Consider the following 22,335-nt stretch of genomic DNA (forward strand, 5'->3'; position numbering starts at 1 on the left):
GCTAAAACAAGTAAAATCATATGTTATCCTTTTTTTTAAAAAAAAAACACATAAATCCTTAAATCATATAAAAAAAAAAACACATAAATAATATTTTTTAAAATTCTTTGTTAAACGTCCAAAAGATCAATTTTATTAAAATATATAATGATCGATATGTTCCAATAAGCTTGCACTGAGGCGTTTAGATACCAAGCTTTGTACGTCTCCAATGTCTACGTTTGTTATTGTATCTGTATACAATGAAAGGGGTTTGGTTAGTGTTTGTCTTATATTTTACGTAGAATGAATTGTGAGTTTTACATACCTGATGGTGTTATCAGTTCTTAAACGAATCCATTGTGGGACTGGTCTGTTTTGCTTTTGCTTTTTGCCTAAAATCTTTTTAATTTTTAATGTTTTATTGGATGGCTATAGATTGAGTTGTAGATTGACACGATATGTGATTTTGATAAAGGATATATTTTGATTTTTAAAAAAGTATACGTTTTGATTAATAATACATTTCATAAAAATTCAAAGATAACCTTTAAATTTTAAAGGTTGACAGTCATATAGACACACATAGATAATAAATAGAAAGAGATAAAATAAAAAAAAATAAAAAAAAGTTACATATAATATATCATACCATTTTGGAAATAGGGTGGACTAAAAACGAAAATTAAAAAAAAAAAAAAAAAAAAATTTCAACGGACCCCAAACTCGCTCATAATTTTTTTTGTGCGTTTGGTCATATAAAAATTTTCGAAAAAAAATTTTAATGTGAAAATGAGAATATCATAATGTAACGTTTAATTTTATGACAAAAAAACAATTGTATTAACTGAAAATATTTGTTTTTTTTTTTTTTTTTTTTTTTTTTTTTTTATTATTTTACATTTAATTAACAATTATAATTATAAGCAATTTTATTTTTTATTTTTTTCTTTTTCGTTAATCATTTTTTATTTTATATAGTTGTGTTGATTATCAAAATTTTTTTTTTTTTTAAACACAGAAAATATGAAAGTACAATTTTTTAGATTTATTATTATAAATTTTTTTTTTTTTTATTTATTATTTTTTTTATTTTTTTTATTATTTTTTTATTTTTTTTTTTTCTCAAGGATGAAAAGTTTGTTTTGAAAACAATTCGATAGTAACTTGAGAAAGGAAAGAAGGTATTGATTTACAAGCGAATAAATAAGCTTTAATTTCTTTATCTAAATTTCTTGTAAACTCAGTTTCCAATAATTCCATTTGAATTCTACCCTTATTATTTGATTGTTGTGTTGGTGGTGATTGTTGAAACATTAAGAAATCAGATTCTCTTTCTGCATACATTGATTGTAATTTATATCTATTATTTGTATCTACATCAATTTTAAAACCTAATAATGCATAAACAGCCTCTCTAAATTCATTAATCTTTTGTTTAAAAATTTGTTTTAATCTATCCATTTTCTTTTCACCATCATTAATTTGAATTAATAATCTATGATTTTCTTCAATTAATTTCTTATCAATTTGAATTGAATTATTATTATTTTTATCATTATTAATATTATTATTAATATTATTATTATTACTTTCTTCTTGTTGTTGTTGTTGATTTAAAATTAAAGAAGAAGGATTATTTGAAAAATGTAAAACTTTAGTTTTTAATGGATCAAATTCACCTTTACCTAATCTTGCTTCTAATAAAGCATTCTCTTGTAAAAGTTTTTCAATTTCTTTATTTAATCTTTTGCATTCTTCTTTATAATTAATACTACTGAAATCACCATTAACATTATTAGAATTATTATTACAATCTAATTTATATTCATATTCTTGAATTAATATATTCTTTTCTTTTAATGATCTTTCTAATTCATTTATTATTTCAATTCTTCTTTTTGTATCACCTGATTCATTATTATTATTATTATTATTATTATTATTATTATTATCATCATCTTGAAGTTGTTGAGGTTGTTGATTATCATCATAAGTATCTAAAATATTTTTAATATTATCTCTTTCTCTATTTAATAAATAATTTAATTTTTCTAATCTTTTAATTTTCTCTGTTAATTCATTAATTTTTGTTAATTTTTCATTTAATGAGTCTTTTTCTTGTTGAATACGAATTGAATAATCTTGATTTCTACTCTCCATTAACTTCCAATTTGCAGTGATTTCCCCAATTTTACCAATTAAAGTTTGATTATCATTCTCTAATTGAATGATTTTTTGTTGTAATTGTTGAGTGGATTGTTGTTTATCAATTGAACCAAAAGTTAACTCCATTTGATTCTTTTCATTGATTAATTGATTATGTTCAACTTGTAATCTATTATATTTCTCAATCAATGGTTCTAATCTTTTTATTTTCTCTTTCATATTTTCATTTTGTTGTTTTATCATCTCTAAATTACCAACTCCTTCAAAAATTTTATTTAGTCTATTAATTTCATCTTTTTGTTCTTTATTAATTTTTTTAAAATAATTAATTTCAGCTAAAATTAATAAATAAAAATTATTTTATTAGTAAAATAAAAAAATAAAAATAAAAAAAAAAAAAAAAATGGAAATAAAATTTTTATAAATTAATTACATTACATTTTAAAGATTGATTTAATGTTTCAATTTCTGAATTTTTTAAAGATGCCGATGCTGATGATAATGATGATGATGATGATGATGGTGGTGGTGGTGAAGTTATAATATTTTTAAATGTATCTAATTGTTTATCTTTTTCAGATAATTGTTTTAAAGTTGAATCTAAAGTTTGTTTTTGATGATTAATTTGTTCTTCTAATTTTTTATTAATTGATTTTAAATGTTGAATTTCTGAATCTTTTAATTTTTGAATTGATGTTAAATCATTTTGATTTGAATTTTTATGTTTTAATTCAACAATTTCTGTTCTACAATTTGTTTTTTCTTTTTCAATAGCTCTAATCTTTAATTGAGTATTTCTTTCTAATTCTAAATATTTATTATCCATTTCTTTTAATTTATCTTCTAATTCTTTTTCACTATTTGATAGAAATTTAATTTTTTTTGATAATCCCTTTTTTTTTTTTTTTTTTTATATATGTATTAGTTTTTTTTTTTTTTTTTTTAATATATATATATATATAATATTTACTTCAATTTCTAAATTTTTGTTTGCAATTTTAGTTTGATTAATTTTTTCAGAATTTTCTAAATCTAATCTTGCTTCAGCAGTTTTTGTAAGTAAAAATTTATTTGTTCTTTCAATATCATTGAATTTTACTTTTAATTCTGATAATTCCTTTTCAGTTGATGATAATTCTAATGATTGTTGTAATAAATTATCACCAATTCTTTTATCTTGTTTTAATTGTCTTTCTAATTGTTGAATGTATAATTGTTGTTTTTTAATTGCTTCATTTGCATCACTAAGAAATGTAATTGGTAAATCATTATTGATTTCATTTACTGTTGAATTTTGTTCGTCGTCATCATCATCATCATCATTATCGCTATTATTATTCTCGATTGAATTCAAATATTCTTCAATATCTTTTGAAAGTGAATTAAATTCTTTATTATCAAGAAATATTGCTTTATTATTATTATTATTATTATTATTATTATTATTTATACTTTGATTAAAATTGAAATTATTATTATTACTATTCAATGATTTGTATAAACTACTATTTGTATTGATTTTACCTCTAAAGGTATCTTGAGATTTTAATAGAGTTGATGTTGATAATAATATATTATCATCATCTTCTTGACTCATATTTAATTGTATACACTAAAAAAAAAAAATGAATTTTTTTTTTTTTTTTTTTTTTATTTACTTTAAAATTTTTTTATTTTTTTTTTTATTTTTTTTTTTTTTTAATTTGGTTTATTTTTTTGATGGGTTGAAGTGATAAATTAATGAAATAAAAATGAAAATGAAAAAAAAAAAAAAAAAAAAAAAAGTTTGGGAATGGAAATAAAAAAAAAAAAACCCGCAAAATTTTTAATTTTTACTTTAATTTTTTTTTTTTTAATTTTCTTAAGATTAAATAATAAATTTTTTTTTTTTTTTTTTTTTTAATATATATATAATGAATGAAGAGCAAGAAAATGAAATCTTAGCAATATCATCAATTTATCCAGATAGTTTTAGTGAAATTGAAACAATTGTTGGGGAAGAAGAAAATGATGGTTTTGAAGATAATGATAGTCAATATTCAAAAATTTATCAAGTTATAATAACACCAAATATATCATGTCTTGATGAAAATAGTTTAGAAGATAATAATAATAGTAATAATAATAATAATAATAATAATAATAATAATAATAATGGATTAATAATTGATACAAGTTATGATTATTTGATTTATTTTAAATTTAAATATACTAAAGAATATCCATCAAATGAACCACCAATTATATCAATTAAAGCTACATGGCTTCAAAAATCGGATCAATCAATTCTATTATCACATTTAGAAGATCTTTGGAACCAAAATGAATTGGTGATATTTCAAATGATATCTTGGCTTCAAGAAGAGTCAATAGAAATTTTAAATAATCATTATAAATCTATAAAAAAGTTTAGTCATTATCATTTAAAAAAATCTTTAAATACTCAACAATTAAATCAAAATCAAAACCAATTTGAAAATCAAAATCAAAATCAAAATCAGAATCAAAATCAAAATCAAAATAAAGAAAAAGAAAAAGAAAAAGTACCAACTATATATACTGGTCAATCAGTTACAGAAAAGAAATCTAAATTTCAAGCACATCTTGCAATTGTTCATTCAGAGAGAGAAGTTCAATTAGTTTTAAATCAATTACTTTCATTTAAAAAAATTTATGAAGCAACTCATAATATGTATGCATATCGTTTTCAATTAGAAAATGGTGAAATCGTATGTATTTTTAATTTTTACTGAATCATCTATTATTTATTATTGATAATTTCATTTGAGAAGAGTGATTAATAAATACTAATAAATAAAATTTTATTATTATTATTATTATTATTATTATTATTATTAATTATCATTATTATTTTATTATCTAGAATGAATATTATAATGATGATGGAGAAGATGGTGCAGGTGATAAAATGTTATTCACACTTTCAAAGAATCAAGCAAAAGAGATATTAATTGTTTGTACTCGTTGGTTTGGTGGAATATTATTAGGAGGAAGACGTTATGTTCATATAGTTAATACTACAAAAGATATTTTAAATCTTTATAATACCAACTCATTATCACAATGCAGTTTAGAATTTAATTAATTAAACTCTTCAAATTTAGGGAAAAAAAAAGAAAAAACAAAAAAAAATTTAATTTTAATAAAGAAATTTAAAGAGAAAATTAAAGTGGATGATCATAAAAATGATTTATTTATTTATTTTTTATTTATTTATTTATTTTATTTTAAATTAGCATTATTAAATTTAGGTATTATTATTATTATTATTATTATTAAAAAAAGGCCTATAATTAAAAAAATATATATTTTATTTTAATAAATGATAATTTAATTATTTTTATTTTTGTGTTAATAATTAAAAAAAAAAAAAAAAAGAAATAAAAAAAGAAAATTAAATAATTATTAAAGACTCTTTGTAGAATTATTTCCACCATCACCACCGATATTAACAGTTGGTCTAATCACAACAAAGAATACTAAATAAATTGAAACACCAATAACCACCATTGCTACTAAAGATAAAGGTCCCTTTTGATCATCAAATGGACCTTGTGTTTTTGTTCTAATTGCATGTCCTCTTCTTCTGAATTGCATTGTTGAATAAACCATAAATACCATTGAAATTGCCCACAAGAAAACACCTGTTGCCAATGACACACCTTCACTACCAAACCATGTAATAATTGCTGTACCAATAGCACCTAATGAAAATGTTAAACCTAAAAGTAGTTTATTTATTATCAATTAATAATTGGAAAAAAAAAAAAAAAAAAAAATTATTAGGAAAGGTGATAAATTATTATTGATTATTTTTTTTTTTTTTTTTTTTATATTTTTTTTTATGTATAAATTATAATTTTTACCAATCCAAGATAAAAAAGTTCTTTCATTTGAAAAGAAGGATTTTGCATCTTTTGAATTTTCTTTAATTCTTCTTTCTTCAGGTGTTAAAAACTTGTCTTTATTACCACCGCCACCACCACCATTCTTTTTCTTTTTCTTTTTCTCTTTCTTTTCACCACCATCAAAATACATTTCAGGATCGACTTCAATTTGAGGTGTTGTAGAGTTTAATACCTTTACATTTCCATTACTATCCATTGGTGACATTTCAGTTGTATATTGATTATCTTGATGGTTTTCTCTATTCTTTTTACTCTTTATTAACATTGGTGATTGAATGATAACATTATCAATATCTTCACTATCTACAATATCATCTTTATTCTTTTTATTCTTTTTCTTATCTTTTTTCTTTTTCTTTTTCTTTTTTTCTTCATCTCCACTATCATTATCTCCACTATTATTATTGTTATTGTTATTATTATTATTATTACTATTGTCATTTCCATTTTTATTATTATTATCATTTCCATTTTTATTATTATTATTATTATTATTATTACTATCTTCATCATTATTATTATTATTATTATTGTTATTATTATTATTATTATTACTATCTTTATTTAAATCAAATTTATTATTATTTGTTAAATTATAATCATCTGATATTGGTAAACTGGGAGGTGTTAAATGTTTTTCTAATTTTTTTTGTTGTTCTGGTGTTAATAAAACGATATCATTATCATCATCATTATTATTATTATTGTGGTTATCTTCAGAATCAGAGTTATTCCTGGGTGTATTTGTGTCAATTAAATTATTTTTTTCATTTTTATCCATTTTTTTAATGTTTTTTTATTTTTTTTTTTTTTCCAAAAAATTATATATATATAATTATATCTATCTTTTTTTTGTATTTATTATTGAATATGAGTAATCTGTTTTTTTTTTTTTTTTCTTTGGGTTAAAAATAAAAAAAAAAAAAAAAAAAAAATTTAAAAAATAAAAAATAAAAAATAAAAAATAAAAAAAAAACCAAAGTTTGAAAGTTTTTTCACAATTTAAAATGTCAAAAAAAAAAAAAAATAAAATAATAAAACATAAAATAAATTAAATTTTAAAATAATTTCCAAAATTAATTAGAATAATAATAATAATAAATCTTTTTTTTTTTTTTTTTTTTATAAATATATTCTTTTTTTATTTTATTTTTTTTTTTTTTTTTTTTGTTTTCCTATTTTTAAATTTTTTTTTTTTCTTCTTTTTTTTTTTGTTTTCCTATTTTTAAATTTTTTTTATATTTTTCTTTTTTTTTTTTCCAGTTTTTAATTTTTTTTTTTTTTTTTTTTTAAAATTATTTTATAATTTTCTTTTTAATGAATAATGGTCTAAGATCAATCATTTCAATATCTCTAGTTGAAATTGTTGATAATGGTAATTCAGTTTGGCCACCAACTACAATTAACATTGTATCAATTACAGAGATAGAGTGATATTTTCTTTTCATTGGTCTTTCACCACCATCAACTTCTAATTCACCCCATTCCAAAGTGACAGTATCAAAAAAGAATATTTCATTCTCTACTAATAATAAAATGATATTTCCAAAACAGCCACCAATCAAAGTATATTCACTCAAAAAACCGCCATGTGGGAAATTACCATTGTAAATAACTGGACTCCAACGGAATGTATTAATATCCATTTTATACATTTCCATACATTCCGATATAATTATCCATAAAATTCCATTACTAAAACAAACTTTATAATCTTTATCTTTTAAATTAAAAATTGTTCCAAATACATTTGGTTGTGTCCATTTTAATGTATCTTTATAAATTAAAAAAAAAAAAAAAAAAAAAAAAAAAAAAAAAAAAAAAAAAAAAAAAAAAAAAAAAAATAATTTATTTAAGGAAATAATAATAAAAATAATAATAATAAAAATTAAAAAAAAAACTTACTTTGATTTGATAAATTTAATAAATGAACATCAGAATAAATTTGCCCATTATCACCAATTCCACCAAATAATAATATTGTATCATTTGAAATTTGATGAACAAAATGAGAATGTCTTGGTTTTGGTTGAGTTCCTGATGCTTGGCATTTAACCCAAAATAAGGATTCTAAATAAAAAAAAAAAAAAAAAAAACATGGAGAATTTTAATAAATTTGGGGAAAAAAAAAAAAAAAAAAAAAAGATACTATTATAATTATTATTATTATTTTGTTTTGAAAAAAAAACTTACCATAATCCAATAAATAAATATCATTACTTAAATTGATACAAATATTACTATTGCTATTACTGTTACCTCCTCTGTTATTATTATTATTATTACTATTATTATTGCCATTTGAAGAATCACCAACAATGATACCACCAATTAATAATAGTTTTCCTTTATAGTTTCCATTTAATGCTGTTAATGAATGATTAATACGATTTGAAGGAGTATCACCATCACATGTTGAATTTTCCCAATGATAAATTGTTGGTCCTGTATATTGTGGTAATTTAGAATATGTTTTTCTAATTTGTGCGCTATTATTACAATTATTATTATTATTATTATTATTATTATTATTATTATTATTATTATTACTATTATTATTAATTGATGATGTTGGTGATGTTGTTGTAGTTGTGGTAGTATTGGTTGTTGTTGTTGTTGTTTTAGAAAATCCTAAAGTTTTTGGAATATTATTTCCATTATTATTATTATTATTATTATTATTATTATTATTAACAGTACTTCCATTTGCAGCACTGTTATTCACATTTGAACCTAAAAGTTTATTTAATTTACCCATTGATTGAGTATTTTGAGGTCTTGCAATTTCATCAGTTACACCACCACCAACACTTAAAAATGCTAAATCTGTATAACCATTTGAATTATTTGGATTACCTCCTCCAAAAAATGCAATTGTACCCAAATCATTTACACTATAATTACTACAACTTGCACCATCTTGTTTTGAGATTAATATTGTACTTGAATGTGATATTCTAACTGGTGGTTGTGATCCTTCAATATTTAATTGATACCATTTCATTTTCTATTATTAATTATTATTATTATTAATTATTAATTATTAATTATTAATTATTAATTATTCCCTTCTTTTATTTTTATTATTTTTTATTTTTTTGTTTTTACTCTTTTTTTTTTTTATTTTTATTATTTTATTTTATTTTATTTTTTTTAATTTAAAAAAAAAAAAATATTAAATAATATAATAAAAATAATAATGAATTAAATATATAAATAAATAACAAATATAAATATAAATTACTCAATATAAAATAAAATTATGTGTTATATATAAACGTAAAAAAAAAAATGTTTAAAATTAAAAAAAAAAAAAAAAAAAAAAAAAAAAAAAAAAACAAAAATAAAAATAGGTTTATTCACGCAAATTGTGTGAATTTTTTTTTTTTTTTTTTTTTTTTAAAATTGGAGGTATTGTGTATTTATACTTTTTTTAATTATGCCAGTTGATCCCAAACTAAACGTTTAAGAATGGGTGCAAAAAAAAAAAAAAAAAAAAAAAAAAAAAAAAAAAAAAAAAAAAAAAAGGTTTTTTGGTGTTAACAAAAAAAAAAAAAAAAAAAATTTTTAGTGTTTTTTTTTTTTAAAAAAAAAAATAAATTTTTAGTGTTTTTTTTTTTTTTTTTTTTTTTTTTTTTCTTCTCGCCCACATAATCACAGATCCAGTTTTTTTTATTTTTTTTTTTTTATTTTTTTTTATTTTTATTTTTTTTTTAATTTTTTTTTGATTTGTGCAAACCAAAAATATCTTCTCTACCTTTGGTTCAAAGAAAAATGAAGTTGTTGGTCGACCCATTCAGTGCATCCTTCCCACACTTTTATGTTATATTCTAAAATATATGAAATTTCAAAACGTTTGCCAATACCATTATAAATATTATTATTAAAAATATTACCATCACCACTACCACCACCACTAATATCACCACTAATAATACCATCATCATCATCATTATTATGGTTATTATTATTATTATTATTATAATTAAAATTTTTATTATAAAATTTTAAATAATTTTTAAATTGGGTTAATTGGATAATTGATAAATTTTTTAAAAAATATAAAACTTTTTCATAATTTGAATTACTAATTGGCAAATCATAATGAAATAAATTTAATTCCAATTGATTATTTAATTCCTCTTTTGTCATATATAAAACTTTTAAAATTGATAAATAATTCCAAGAGAATGGTAGTTCTTTGTCCATTGAAACGAGAAATTTTGAATTTTCACCATAAACCGATAAACCATATTGTTCTAAAATTGACATTTTCCTTTCATATGATTTTAAATCTTGCTTCATTTCTTTCTCCAATATAATATCTGGTATTGCATCTTCTTGAACTAATGGAATTGAATCGTTACTATTATTTTCAATTATAAAACCATAATAATTCATTAGAGTGAAATTGGAGTGTTTACCATAGGATATGAAAACTTGACTATCTTTTTCAAATTTAGTTTTTGTAATCACTTGATAGCATTGCTTCTTTTCATCAAACTTTGTTTCTGTATTAACATCTGATGAATGATTAAATAAATCTGCTAATGGTACCAAAGCACAATCGTCCTTATCTTCCAATTGTAAATGTTTTGGTAGTTCTTTCATATTTCTATCATAATAATAGGTTCTTGATTGAATTGTACCCCAACACCATTGATATAAATTAAAATCAATAATTTCTTTTAATTTTATAGTAATATTTTCATCATCACCACCACCACCACCACCACCACCACCACCACCACCACCACCACCACCATCATCATCATCATCATTACTATTATCATTTAATTTTATTACAATTCTATTTAAATCATTTTTATAATTATCCATTAAAATCTCTTTAAATGAATCAAAACTTTCAAGCATCTCATTCTTTAACTCCAAAACTTTTTCAACATAAATTGGATATCCTAAATGTTCAATTTCATCATCATCATATGTTGATGTTATATTATATTCAGTTGGTAAATCATCTAATTTTAATTTAAAATAAATAAATAAATAAATGTTAATTTTATTATTATTATTATTTTTTTTTTTTTTTTAATACACACTTAAATAATTATACCAAATTGAATTTTTTTTTAATAATTTTTCAATTATTAAATGAAATGAAATTCTTTGTTTTGAATTAAATTGATTAACACTATCATGAAAAGGTTTATAAAAAATTGACGATGGTGATAAATTATTTTCAACAAATGTTTTTATATAACTTTTTATTTTTTTAATGATTGGAGGGTTTAATTTTTCAAGTGAAAATTTTGATTTTGAATGTATTAAAAATTTCTCTGGTATTGATATTAATACTTCGTCTTGTTTAATTTCATGATTCGCAATTACTCCTCTACCTATATCTTCAAAATCATGTACACTTAATTTTTCATTCCACTCTATACCATTATTTATTCCCCATTCTAACATTTGTATTTAATAATTTATTATTTAAAAGATTTCAAATAGTTATAAAAAATAAATAAAAAAAAAATTGAAAATAAAAAATCGAAAAAAAAAAAATAAAAAAAATAAAAAAATAAAAAAATAGAAAAAAAAGAAAAAAAAAAAAAGTAATAATGAAAATCTAAATCGGGATTAAAAAAAAAAAAAAAAAAAAAGATAAATAATTAAATTGTTACAATAAAAAACTATTTTGATTAAATTTTATTTTTTTAAAATTAAATAATAATGGATAAAAAAGAAAAAGTGAAAAAAATAAAAAAAAAAAAATTATAACAAAAAATTAATCATAAATAAGTTTTAAAAATATAATTTTTGATTAAAATAGAATGATTACATTCATTTTTTTATTTTTTTTTATTTTACCATTTTGTGTATTTTTTATACTAAATTGATATCAAAAATAAAAAAAAAAAAAATTAAATCATTGCAAAAAATAAAAAAAAATGGAAAATTGTTGAAAATTTTTTTTTTTTTTTTTTTTTTGATTTAAAAATTGAATGTTTTTATCAATATTGCACGTGTGGTCAATCAATTTTACATTTGTTTTTTAATAAAAAAAAAAAAATCAGTTTTCATTTTCTAAAATTAAATTTAATTAAAAAAAAAAAAAAAAAGAAAAAAAGAATTAACCACTAAATTATTTATATATATTTATTAAAAAAAAAAAAAAAAAAAAAGATGGAAGATGAAAAAAATGAAAATTTAATGACTTTCATTCAATTTTGTGCAACATTTATAACCATAACTTTATTTATTATGCCATTGTAAGAAAATGAAATTATTTTTTTTTTTAAAAAAAAAAACATTCAAAAATTATTAACATTCATTTTTATTATTATTATTATTATTATTATTATTATTATTATTTTATGTTAGGAAAACAATTAGATTAATTATAGAAAAAAAAAATGTTGGAACTGTTGCAGGTTTACAATTTATATCATCAGTATTGAATTGCTTTTTATGGATATCATATGCATTGTTAACGAGTAATACAACAATGTTATTTGTAAATTCAATTGGAATGATGTTTTCAATTTATTATGTTTTTAATTATTGGAAAAATATAAACCAAGTTAGAGCATCCAGAGATTATTTAAAGAAAGTTATGATAGCTTGTGTTTTAGCTATAACGATAATATCAATTTCATATTATAATACAGTGGATGATTTAGATACTAGAATTTCAAGATTGGGATTTCTATCGAGTGTAGTATGTGTATTAATGTTTGCATCACCATTAGAGAAAATGGCGATTGTAATTCAATCTAAAAATAGTGAAGGAATGATTATCAACGTTGCAATATTATCATTACTATGTGGTCTATCTTGGACAATCTTTGGTTTACTTTTAAATGATATTTATATTTATTTACCAAATATATTAGCTTCAATTTTATCATTTGTTCAATTAACTTTAATTAAATTATATCCACCACAAATATTATTATAAAAAATAAAATAAAATAAATAAATAAACAAAACATATGTATTATAAAAAATTTATTTATCATCTTTATTTTTGTTAATTTCATCAGATGATTCTTTTTTTTTGACTGTTTTTTCAAACCCAAATAAAATAAGAGTGTTTAGTGATTAGTTATGCTCCACCCTCCATTTTGGATCATCGGTCTAGGCAAAACTGTTTTATATTCCACTGCACAGATGTAATTATTTAATATTCTTGAAAAGTTAAAATGTTGGTGATTATTCAAAGATCATTATTTTTCTGCAATTGGCGCCTTTTTTTTTATTTTTTTATAATTTTTTTTTTAATTTTTTTTTTTTAATTTTTTACAATAACAACTTTACAGGATGAAGATTTAAATACTCTTATATTGCTCGACGATTTTGGAGGTGGTGGTGATGGTCAAGCATTTTCTGCTTTAACAATTAATACCAATAATTTGGTTGTCGTCAAATTTTATAAAAACAATGATTCAAGTGAAAAAGTCTTGATTGATTCAATTAATAAAGAAAGTGAATGTTTGAATAAAGTTTATGGTCTGTATACTTTGGTCACAAAAATGGCATCAATTGATTGTTTGATTATGCCTCACTTCAAAATTGCTGATGAATCAGACTGGAGTAGCAAAAAATTTGAAGATAAAGTTTCAAAAGCCTGCATCAAGTTTGCCAATCGTGGTTATTTCCACAATGATTTAGACCGCTGCCATGTAGCAAAAATGAAATATAAAAATACTACTGAAGTTGTTTTTATTGATCTTTATAGAGTCGAAAAAATAAAAGATAATCAAAAAAAAGAAAAAGCTGATGCAATGTTTAATACTTTATATGGAAACTCAACACCACTCGTTCACTATTCCTCATCTTCATCCCCTTCTTCATCCTCTTCTTCATCCTCTTCAAAAAGACCACCAAAAATTAAAGTACAAAAGAAAAGAAATACGCAATATTTTAAAAAAACAGCCTCTTCTAAAATCCCTCCAAAATTTAGAACCAAACTATTAACATTTCATACCCCTGAAAAGGATCCATCTTTTAAAAAAACTCTTGTAAATAAAAAATAGTATAGTTTAAATAAAATTTTATTTGTGTGATTAATTTTTAGTATACTTCAAGAAAATTTTTTTTTTTTTTACAATGAAAAGCGTCCTTGGTTAAGTGGTTACACTTTATTAATAATAAAGTTTTTTAAATCATTAAAATTATATTTAGATCAATGAAAATAATTAAACATAATTAAACATAGTTAAACATAAATAGATAATATTATAAATAGTTTACAACAATACATTCTTTATTATAAATAATATCAACAATAATACCATTTTTAAATGATTCCTAGCAATGTTACAAAAACTTCCCTATTTACTTGAACCAGAGACAGGGGGAGGATTTAATTTAAAATTATTTTCTTTGAGCTAAATAATATTGAAGTTGATAATCAATTTTTACATTTAATTCATTTGCAAATTGATAAACTGAAAATGGATTTCTTAGGAATTGTCTTCCAACCATCACAATATCAGCCTTACCATCTTGTAAGATTGATTCAATTTCATTTCCAGATGTAATTAAACCAACTGTTGAAACTTTTATTTGACTTTTAGTTCTTGGACTACCACTATCAGTGCTACTAGCACTATCAGTACTACTACCACAACTATCAGTACTACTACCAATATTATTATTATTATTATTATTTTTATAATTATTACCACTTGTACGAAGTGGTGTATTAATTATATTTTTAATTGAATTTGCAAATGGAGTTTGATACATTGGTGAAAGATTAATTTTTTGATTACTTGAATTACCACCACTTGAACAATCGATTAAATCAATTGTACCTAATTGATTTAAAATTTCAACCAAGTGAATTGTATCCTCCATATTCCAACCATCATTTGTCCATTCTTCACATGAAAGACGTACACCCAATGCTTTATTTCTTGGCCAAACTGAACGAACTGATTCAATGATTTCCAATAAGATTCTAATACGATTTATAAAACTACCACCATATTCATCAGTACGTTTATTTGATGTTGGCGAAAGGAATTGATTAATTAAATAACCATGTGCTGCATGAATTTCAATGAAATCAAATCCACATTTAAGTGAACGAATAGCTCCATCTTTAAATGCTTGAATGGTACATTGAATATCTTTAATACTCATTTCAATTGGTATTGACATATTATCACTATATCTAATCGGTGATGGACCTACAACTTCCCAACCATTACCAGATGGATCATTCTTTTCAATTGATTTTCTAGATCCTTCTAAAAATGGTGGTTGAGTTGATGCTTTTCTACCTGCATGTGATAATTGTATACCAACACACTTTTTTTTTTTTTTTTTTTTTTAATAAATTAATAAATTATATGTATTTAGAAAAAAAATAATTAAATTATTGATATTATTCACTTACAGTATCATAAGAATGAATTGAATTTATAATTTTTTTCATTGCTGGTATATGACAATCATCCCAAATTCCAGCATCAGCATAGGAGATTCTACCTTCTTGTTGGACTGCTGTTGATTCAAAAATGATTAAAGCTGCACCGCCTTTGGCAAAACTACTATAGTGAATTAAATGCCAATCATTCATTAAACCACTATTATTTTTACAAGAATATTGGCACATTGGAGAAACAACAATTCTGTTTTTCAATACCATATTATTAATTTCTAATGGTGTAAAAGTTTTTGGTACTACCTCATCAATAGTTGATAAATTGCTTGGAATTCCAGAACCTTTATAATTATTTGGATATTTATATGGATATGTAAATTCTTGCATTATTTTTATTTATTTATTTATTTATCTATTTATTTATTTATTTATTTGATTTTTGTTTACTTTTGCAAAAGTGATGGTTTTTTTTTTTTTTTTTATTTTATTTTATACTGGACATTTTTTTAAAATATAAAATTTATTGTATGTAGATTAAACCACCCATTTTAAGTAATTATTTGACTTGTTAGATCATTTTTGAATAAAGTTTGAAATTAAAGTTATTTTTAATACTTTAATACTTTCCAAATTATAAAAAAAAAAATAAAAAAATAAAAAAAAAAATAAAAAAAAAAAAAAAATTTCAACCAACAATACCCGTCTCCAATTAATTTTCGAAAAATTCTGAACTTACACCAATATTGTAATCCAAATACCTCATCAAGACAATCCGATTTTTGATGAATTTTCAATTTTCCTACTTTTATGAATTTAAAAATAAAATTATCATCATCATCACAAAAAGCCTTTATTTAAAAAAAAAAAAAAAAAAAAAAAAATGCAGTTCGCTAAAATAAAAAGACATCAAAAAAAAAAAAAAAAAAAATTTATATATTTTTAAAAATAAATATATATATATAATTTTTATATATTAAAAAATTTCAAACTAATATATTTTTTTTTTTAAAAAACATTGATGGTTGGTTGTTATTAAAATGATAATGCATATAAAAATTTCAAAATTTAGTTTGTTTTCTTAAAAATTTTCATTTTTGTTTGCGAAAAAATTGATATTTTTTTTTTTTCGAAAAGACCCATAAAAAACAAAAAATGTTAATCAATTGCCCTTAAATTATAAATTTTAAACATATGTTGTTGGGAATTATTAGGACATCAGGTTTAAAACCTATTCAGACACCAGAATACAATTTGAATTGAGCGGGCAACGTTCCTTTCACTCTGCACTACATCAGCATTACTAGAGAGAAAGGTTGAAAAACCTCTATCGAAGGTGGTGGAACTGCTGAGAAGTAACAGCAATAAATAAAACATTCAAACCGATAGATGAGAGGTTCAAAATCCATCCAGTTAGTAGGGACTAAAAAACTACAAAACATAAACCCGATCCGATACCTAAGACTCCTTTTTTTTTTTTTTTTTTTTTTTTTAATAAATCAAATAAGGTGAGATACAACACAGCAATACCCAAAGTATTCATAAACATCAACAGCATTTCTCACCAAAAAGGTAGAAACACCCTCTTCAGATTCTTCTCAAGATCACTTCCAGGTATCAACCACGAAAGAGACACCAGATGCAAGATCTGTGGCCACCTATTCAGAGACCCTTATTCTCACCTCTTCACTCTATGCCAAGATATCCTAGATATTGAAAAAACCATCATATCAACAGTTAACAAACTATCATTCATCAAAATCCACAGATGGTCAATGGAAACCTTAGACATATCAAAATACAACAGAACTGAGAGAATCTTCCCCAATCTCATAGGAATAATAGCACACCAATTATGGAAGATAATCTGTCACAAATTGTTCAACACTGATGAAAGCAAACCAGAGCCAAAATTCGAACAAAAGGTCATAGAAACAGAATTACTAAATCTCATCGAAACTGAAAAATTCATCACACTAAAGAAAATCAAACACGACGAAGCAATACTAAAAAACACCAATCAAGATCTTCACAAATACAAATTCAACAAAGCCTGGCAAACCCCAGCAGCTCCGAACCCTCTTCCAATTTAAGTAGTAGTAAAAAAAAAAAAAAAAAAAAAAAAAAAAAAAAAAAAAAAAAAAAAAAAAAAATAATATAATATAGTTTAAAAAATTTAATACAATTGAATAATAAAAATAAAACCGTTTAACAAACACCGCCGAAAAGACACAAGGACATTCCTTGAAGGTCTGATCACAGGTAAAAAAAAAAAAAAAAAAAAATCAAATAATCACATGACCTTGGAGTCTTGGTCTGCCCACGAATTTAAGTGTAAAGTTTATTTTATTTAAACTGGGTGCCTGCAAACATTATCTCATCGACCGATTTATCGAATTTTAATACTAAAATCTTAAAAACTAGAAAGAAAAATAATAATAATAATAATAATAATAATAATAATAATTATAATAATAATAATAATAATAATAATAATAATAATAATAATAATAATAATAATAATAATAATAATAATAACAACACCTTATTTGAAAATTCAAATTAAAAAAAAGAAATAGCTTTACATTTTAAAATTAAAATTCATAAATAAAACCATTATAAAAATATTGAAGTATATCAATAGGTTTAATTTAATTATTGTTTATTTTATAATAAAAAAAAAAAAAAAAATGAAAATTAATAAATAAAAATAATTAAAATTCTATATTAAAAATAAATATAAAAAAAATAAAAATAAAAAAGATTGTTTTTTAATTACCATTTCTTTTATAAAAAAATAAATAAAAAAATAATACCATAATAAAGATAATGTTTGCATCACCATTAGAGAAAATGGCAATTGTAATTCAATCTAAAAATAGTGATGGAATGATTATCATTTTACTTTTAAATGATATTTATATTTATTTACCAATCCTTCAATTTTATCATTTGTTCAATTAACTTTAATTAAATTATATCCACCACAAATATTATTATAAAATAAATAAATAAATAAATAAATAAATAAACAAAACATATGTATTTTAAAAAATTTATTTGTCATCTTTATTTTTGTTAATTTCATCAGATGATTCTTTATTTTGATCTTGTTGTTGTTGTTGTTGTTGCTGTTTTTCAAAATGGAAATTACCATGATAATCTAATCTTTTAATTACAAAATCATCAGTTTTTGGGAATGGTTCATTAATTGAATCATCATTTGATTGTTGTGGTTCAATTCCTTGTTGTTGTTGTTGTTGTGATAATGTAACACTATTATTTTCATTTGTTAAAATTGAAGGTATTGAAGAATCATTATCAAATTTATAACCAAATGAACTTGTACCAGAAATTTCACTAAAATGTTTTTTTGCAGAACCACGTTGTAATGGTTTTTGTTGTGATTCATGTGGTGCCCAACCGATTAAATAAATGATTTGAAAAGTTGCAGGAATTGAATTATTATCTTCATTACCATATAAATGTTTATAGATTGCAGATGCAGCTAAGAATGTATCTTTACTTGTATAGTTTCTTCTTTTTAAGATTGCATTATTTTCACCCATATTTTGTAAATCTCTCATTAATACAAACATATTATCATAATTTATTGTAATCTTTTCAGTGTCCACTGTTGGTAATGTGTATCTATTCTTTGATAAAATGTTACCAATATCACTAATCTTTGTAAATGGTGATACATGTGGACTAAATCCACCCTCTCTTTCAATCTCTGCTAAATATAATGAATCTTTTAATTCCATCAATGTATCCTCACCAAATAACGATGCCAAAAACACACCATTTGGTTTTAATAATCTCTTTAATCCTCCAAAAACTCCTGGTAAATCATTTACCCAATGTAATGATAAATTACTTATAATTAAATCTAAACTTTGATCTTCAATACCTTCAATTTTATCTTCTAAACTATTAACTAATATTTTTGTAGGTTTAACTTTATTATTATTATTATCATCTTCATTCTCTTGAGAGACATTATTATCATCTCTATATAATAATTCTTTTGATGATTCAACCATATAATATTTATCAATTTTTGCACCTTTTTCTTGTATATATTTAAATAATGCTCCATTTCTACTACCAAAATCTAAAACATTACCACATTTTATATCTTTAATATCCTTTTTTAATAAATTAATTAGAAACCTTTTTTTTTTTTTTTTTTTTTTTTTTTTTTTACATACTAAAATTCTATCAGCTAATCTATCAGCAACTTCATTCATTAAATAATCATAATGTTTTGGGTCATCAACATTTGTAACTGTATTATTTTTTTGAATAGTTTTTACATTTGTATCAAAAATTGTCATTTTCGTATAATTTGAATATTGTCTTGTTTGATTCCAATCTTTGGAAAAACATTTTAAATTAAATCCTTTTCTAAATGTTGTTCTTAACATTTATTTATTATTTTTATTATTATTGTTTTCGTTTTTTTAATTTTTTTAAAAAGGAAGGGGACAATAGAAAAATAAAAAAAAAATGGTGAAAATATGAAAAATAAAAAAAATAAAAATTTTTTATATTACCACAAATGTTCAGTTTTTTTTTTTTTTTTTGGAATGAAACCAAAACCAGTGATTAATTAAATAAAATTTTTATTAAACAAATATATATGTATATATATATTGAATATTTTTTCATGCCAATAAATCGGATTTATTTGGGTTGGAGGTTTTGTTTTTTAACTAATAACCCTGATTTTTTTTCAAAGTTTCTTGGTTTAATATCTTCAAGTATATGAAATTCTTTTTCCTCCTATTCACAATATTTGTGTGTACCATATGGACTTTTTGGTGTAATAGAATTGGTTACTGAAGTTCAAAAATTAAAAAAAAAAAAAAAAAAAAAAAAAAAATGAAAATTAATAAATAAAAATAAAAATAAAAAGATTGTTTTTTTTTTTTTTTTTTTTATTATATTTTTTTTTTACCAATTCTTTTAAAAAAATAAATAAAAAAATAAAACTATTATAGATAATGTATAAATTCTACTCAAAAATTTTACAAAACACAATTAAAAATAGTCATTTATTATTTTCTACAATAAGTTATTGCACTCGTTTTAGCACATCTCATGAATGGGTTAAAATGTTAAATAAAGGAAATATTGCAACTATTGGATTCTCAAGTTTTTCATCTGGATTTGTATTATTTTTTTTTTCAAGTTTAGAAATTTTTTTTTTTTTTTTTTTTTTAACTAATTTTATTTGTTTAAAAAAAAAAAGATAGGTAAATTTAATAATATAAAATTACCAACTGTTAATTCTTATTGCAAATTAAATGAACCAATTGGATTAGTTGGATCACCAGATTCAACTAAAGAAGTGCTCCAATCTCTGGTAAATGTATTGAAGTAAATAATGAATACTCAAAGAACCTAATTTAATTATTGAAAGTCCAGAAAGAAAGGGTATGTAATAAAAAAAGATAAAATTCATAAAAATAATAAATAATTTTTTACAAAGAGTTACTAAAATTATTTTTTTATATTTTTAAAAAGGATGGTTGGTAAAAATTGAAGTTGATAATCATGAAGATTTTGAAAATTTAATGACTAGAGAAGAGTATCAAAACTTTTTAAACAATAAAGTTGGTGGTGATATTAAGGATAGTGGTGAAAATATTGACAGTGGAATCCCAGGAACATTAATCTTAGGTTAATAAAAAAAAAAAATTTGTAAACAATTCCACAAAAAAAAAAATTTGTAAACAATTCCACAAAAAAAAAAATCTAAAAAAAAAAAATCTTAAAAAAAAAAAAAATTTCTTTAAAATAAAAAGAATCTCAAAAAAAAAGTAGTAAAAAAAACATTTTAAAAAAAAAAAATGTCTCACAAAAAAACATTTTCAAAAAAAAAAAAAAAGTTTGTTCACGTTTTCAAATTCACCATTTTTTTTTTTTTTTTTTTTTTTTTTTTTGTTTTTTTTTTTTTTTTTTTTTTATTTTTATTTTTATTTTTATTTTTATTTTTTAACCTCTTATAGATATATACTTTTAAAAAAATGTTAAAAACCTTAAGATTTGGAACAAGAGCATTCGGCCAAAATTTAAATATTGCCAAAAGAAACTTTTGTACTAGATACACAAACGATCATGAATGGGTCACTTCTCTTGGTTCTCAAAATTATAGATTGGGTATTACCGATTTTGCCCAAAAACAAGTAAGTATATTTCAAATATTTTCATAAATTTTTTTTTTTTTTTTTTTTAAGTTATTATAACACATTAATTAACCATTAAAAAAAAAAAAAAAAAAAATAGTTAGGTGATATTGTCTTTGTTGAAATACCACAAATTGGAGCAACATTATCTCAAGGTCAACCAATAACAGTAGTTGAATCAGTTAAAGCAGCTAGCGATATCTATATTCCAATGGATGGTTCAATTACTACTGTAAACCAAGAATTAGAAAGTTCACCAGAGTTAGTAAATGAAGAACCAATGGGCGATGGTAAGTTTTTTTTTTTTTTTTTTTTTTTTTTTTATATTATTTAGTTAAAATAATTTATATTAATTACAATTACAATTATTATTATTATTATTATTATTATTATTATTATTATTATTATTATTATTATTATTATTATTGTTATTATTATTATTATTATTATTATTATTTTTTTTTTTTTTTTTTTTTTTTCAAACACAAAAAGGTTGGATTGTTGAGTATAAATCAAGCAAAACTGATCAATTCCAAAGTTTAATGAATAAAGCCCAATATGATGAATATATTAAAGAACATTAGAAACATTGTTTTTTCCACTAATTTTTAATTTAGGATAATGACCTAAAAAAAAAAAAAAAAAAGATCAAAAATAATATGATCAAAAATAAAAATAGAAAAAAGATATTTGTTAACATATTATATTT

General features: G+C 21.1%; 14 protein-coding genes across 14 annotated transcripts; 7 read left to right on the plus strand and 7 right to left on the minus strand.

The window, feature by feature from the left end:
- Nucleotides 1-184: 184 nt before the first annotated feature.
- On the minus strand, nucleotides 185-634 carry rpl39 (60S ribosomal protein L39; the record flags this gene model as incomplete). The annotated part of the gene is made up of 3 exons (XM_002649076.1): nucleotides 185-233; nucleotides 308-411; nucleotides 632-634. The coding sequence occupies 3 exons, from the start codon at nucleotides 632-634 to the stop codon at nucleotides 185-187; spliced, it is 156 nt and encodes a 51-aa protein (XP_002649122.1).
- A 470-nt stretch (nucleotides 635-1,104) lies between these two features.
- mad1 (mitotic spindle assembly checkpoint protein 1) lies at nucleotides 1,105-3,745 on the minus strand (the record flags this gene model as incomplete). The annotated part of the gene is made up of 3 exons (XM_631940.1): nucleotides 1,105-2,483; nucleotides 2,587-3,040; nucleotides 3,119-3,745. 3 exons carry the CDS (start codon nucleotides 3,743-3,745, stop codon nucleotides 1,105-1,107), a joined length of 2,460 nt encoding a protein of 819 aa, XP_637032.1.
- A 316-nt stretch (nucleotides 3,746-4,061) lies between these two features.
- On the plus strand, nucleotides 4,062-5,254 carry DDB_G0287757 (hypothetical protein; the record flags this gene model as incomplete). Its single annotated transcript, XM_631941.1, has 2 exons — nucleotides 4,062-4,877; nucleotides 5,033-5,254. The coding sequence occupies 2 exons, from the start codon at nucleotides 4,062-4,064 to the stop codon at nucleotides 5,252-5,254; spliced, it is 1,038 nt and encodes a 345-aa protein (XP_637033.1).
- A 320-nt stretch (nucleotides 5,255-5,574) lies between these two features.
- On the minus strand, nucleotides 5,575-6,858 carry DDB_G0287759 (hypothetical protein; the record flags this gene model as incomplete). Its single annotated transcript, XM_631942.1, has 2 exons — nucleotides 5,575-5,891; nucleotides 6,036-6,858. The coding sequence occupies 2 exons, from the start codon at nucleotides 6,856-6,858 to the stop codon at nucleotides 5,575-5,577; spliced, it is 1,140 nt and encodes a 379-aa protein (XP_637034.1).
- A 514-nt stretch (nucleotides 6,859-7,372) lies between these two features.
- On the minus strand, nucleotides 7,373-9,081 carry DDB_G0287761 (hypothetical protein; the record flags this gene model as incomplete). The annotated part of the gene is made up of 3 exons (XM_631943.1): nucleotides 7,373-7,851; nucleotides 7,983-8,147; nucleotides 8,271-9,081. The coding sequence occupies 3 exons, from the start codon at nucleotides 9,079-9,081 to the stop codon at nucleotides 7,373-7,375; spliced, it is 1,455 nt and encodes a 484-aa protein (XP_637035.1).
- Nucleotides 9,082-9,830: 749 nt separating this feature from the next.
- DDB_G0287857 (hypothetical protein) lies at nucleotides 9,831-11,510 on the minus strand (the record flags this gene model as incomplete). Its single annotated transcript, XM_631944.1, has 2 exons — nucleotides 9,831-11,059; nucleotides 11,141-11,510. 2 exons carry the CDS (start codon nucleotides 11,508-11,510, stop codon nucleotides 9,831-9,833), a joined length of 1,599 nt encoding a protein of 532 aa, XP_637036.1.
- A 714-nt stretch (nucleotides 11,511-12,224) lies between these two features.
- Nucleotides 12,225-12,999, plus strand: DDB_G0287763 (hypothetical protein; the record flags this gene model as incomplete). Its single annotated transcript, XM_631945.1, has 2 exons — nucleotides 12,225-12,310; nucleotides 12,423-12,999. 2 exons carry the CDS (start codon nucleotides 12,225-12,227, stop codon nucleotides 12,997-12,999), a joined length of 663 nt encoding a protein of 220 aa, XP_637037.1.
- A 244-nt stretch (nucleotides 13,000-13,243) lies between these two features.
- Nucleotides 13,244-14,233, plus strand: DDB_G0287885 (hypothetical protein; the record flags this gene model as incomplete). The annotated part of the gene is made up of 3 exons (XM_631946.1): nucleotides 13,244-13,249; nucleotides 13,361-14,062; nucleotides 14,159-14,233. The coding sequence occupies 3 exons, from the start codon at nucleotides 13,244-13,246 to the stop codon at nucleotides 14,231-14,233; spliced, it is 783 nt and encodes a 260-aa protein (XP_637038.1).
- A 184-nt stretch (nucleotides 14,234-14,417) lies between these two features.
- Nucleotides 14,418-15,822, minus strand: DDB_G0287765 (NADH:flavin oxidoreductase/NADH oxidase domain-containing protein; the record flags this gene model as incomplete). Its single annotated transcript, XM_631947.1, has 2 exons — nucleotides 14,418-15,359; nucleotides 15,448-15,822. The coding sequence occupies 2 exons, from the start codon at nucleotides 15,820-15,822 to the stop codon at nucleotides 14,418-14,420; spliced, it is 1,317 nt and encodes a 438-aa protein (XP_637039.1).
- Nucleotides 15,823-16,821: 999 nt separating this feature from the next.
- On the plus strand, nucleotides 16,822-17,998 carry DDB_G0287887 (hypothetical protein; the record flags this gene model as incomplete). Its single annotated transcript, XM_631948.1, has 2 exons — nucleotides 16,822-16,844; nucleotides 17,857-17,998. The coding sequence occupies 2 exons, from the start codon at nucleotides 16,822-16,824 to the stop codon at nucleotides 17,996-17,998; spliced, it is 165 nt and encodes a 54-aa protein (XP_637040.1).
- A 263-nt stretch (nucleotides 17,999-18,261) lies between these two features.
- On the plus strand, nucleotides 18,262-18,396 carry DDB_G0287767 (hypothetical protein; the record flags this gene model as incomplete). Its single annotated transcript, XM_631949.1, has 1 exon — nucleotides 18,262-18,396. The coding sequence occupies one exon, from the start codon at nucleotides 18,262-18,264 to the stop codon at nucleotides 18,394-18,396; it is 135 nt and encodes a 44-aa protein (XP_637041.1).
- A 92-nt stretch (nucleotides 18,397-18,488) lies between these two features.
- On the minus strand, nucleotides 18,489-19,862 carry DDB_G0287769 (hypothetical protein; the record flags this gene model as incomplete). Its single annotated transcript, XM_631950.1, has 2 exons — nucleotides 18,489-19,583; nucleotides 19,647-19,862. The coding sequence occupies 2 exons, from the start codon at nucleotides 19,860-19,862 to the stop codon at nucleotides 18,489-18,491; spliced, it is 1,311 nt and encodes a 436-aa protein (XP_637042.1).
- A 579-nt stretch (nucleotides 19,863-20,441) lies between these two features.
- Nucleotides 20,442-21,125, plus strand: DDB_G0287771 (hypothetical protein; the record flags this gene model as incomplete). Its single annotated transcript, XM_631951.1, has 2 exons — nucleotides 20,442-20,628; nucleotides 20,965-21,125. The coding sequence occupies 2 exons, from the start codon at nucleotides 20,442-20,444 to the stop codon at nucleotides 21,123-21,125; spliced, it is 348 nt and encodes a 115-aa protein (XP_637043.1).
- A 342-nt stretch (nucleotides 21,126-21,467) lies between these two features.
- gcvH1 (glycine cleavage system H-protein) lies at nucleotides 21,468-22,210 on the plus strand (the record flags this gene model as incomplete). The annotated part of the gene is made up of 3 exons (XM_631952.1): nucleotides 21,468-21,626; nucleotides 21,727-21,916; nucleotides 22,119-22,210. The coding sequence occupies 3 exons, from the start codon at nucleotides 21,468-21,470 to the stop codon at nucleotides 22,208-22,210; spliced, it is 441 nt and encodes a 146-aa protein (XP_637044.1).
- Between the last annotated feature and the right edge of the window lie 125 nt (nucleotides 22,211-22,335).

Source organism: Dictyostelium discoideum, assembly GCF_000004695.1.
Source record: "Dictyostelium discoideum AX4 chromosome 5 chromosome, whole genome shotgun sequence".
NCBI classification, from domain to species: Eukaryota; Evosea; class Eumycetozoa; order Dictyosteliales; family Dictyosteliaceae; genus Dictyostelium; species Dictyostelium discoideum.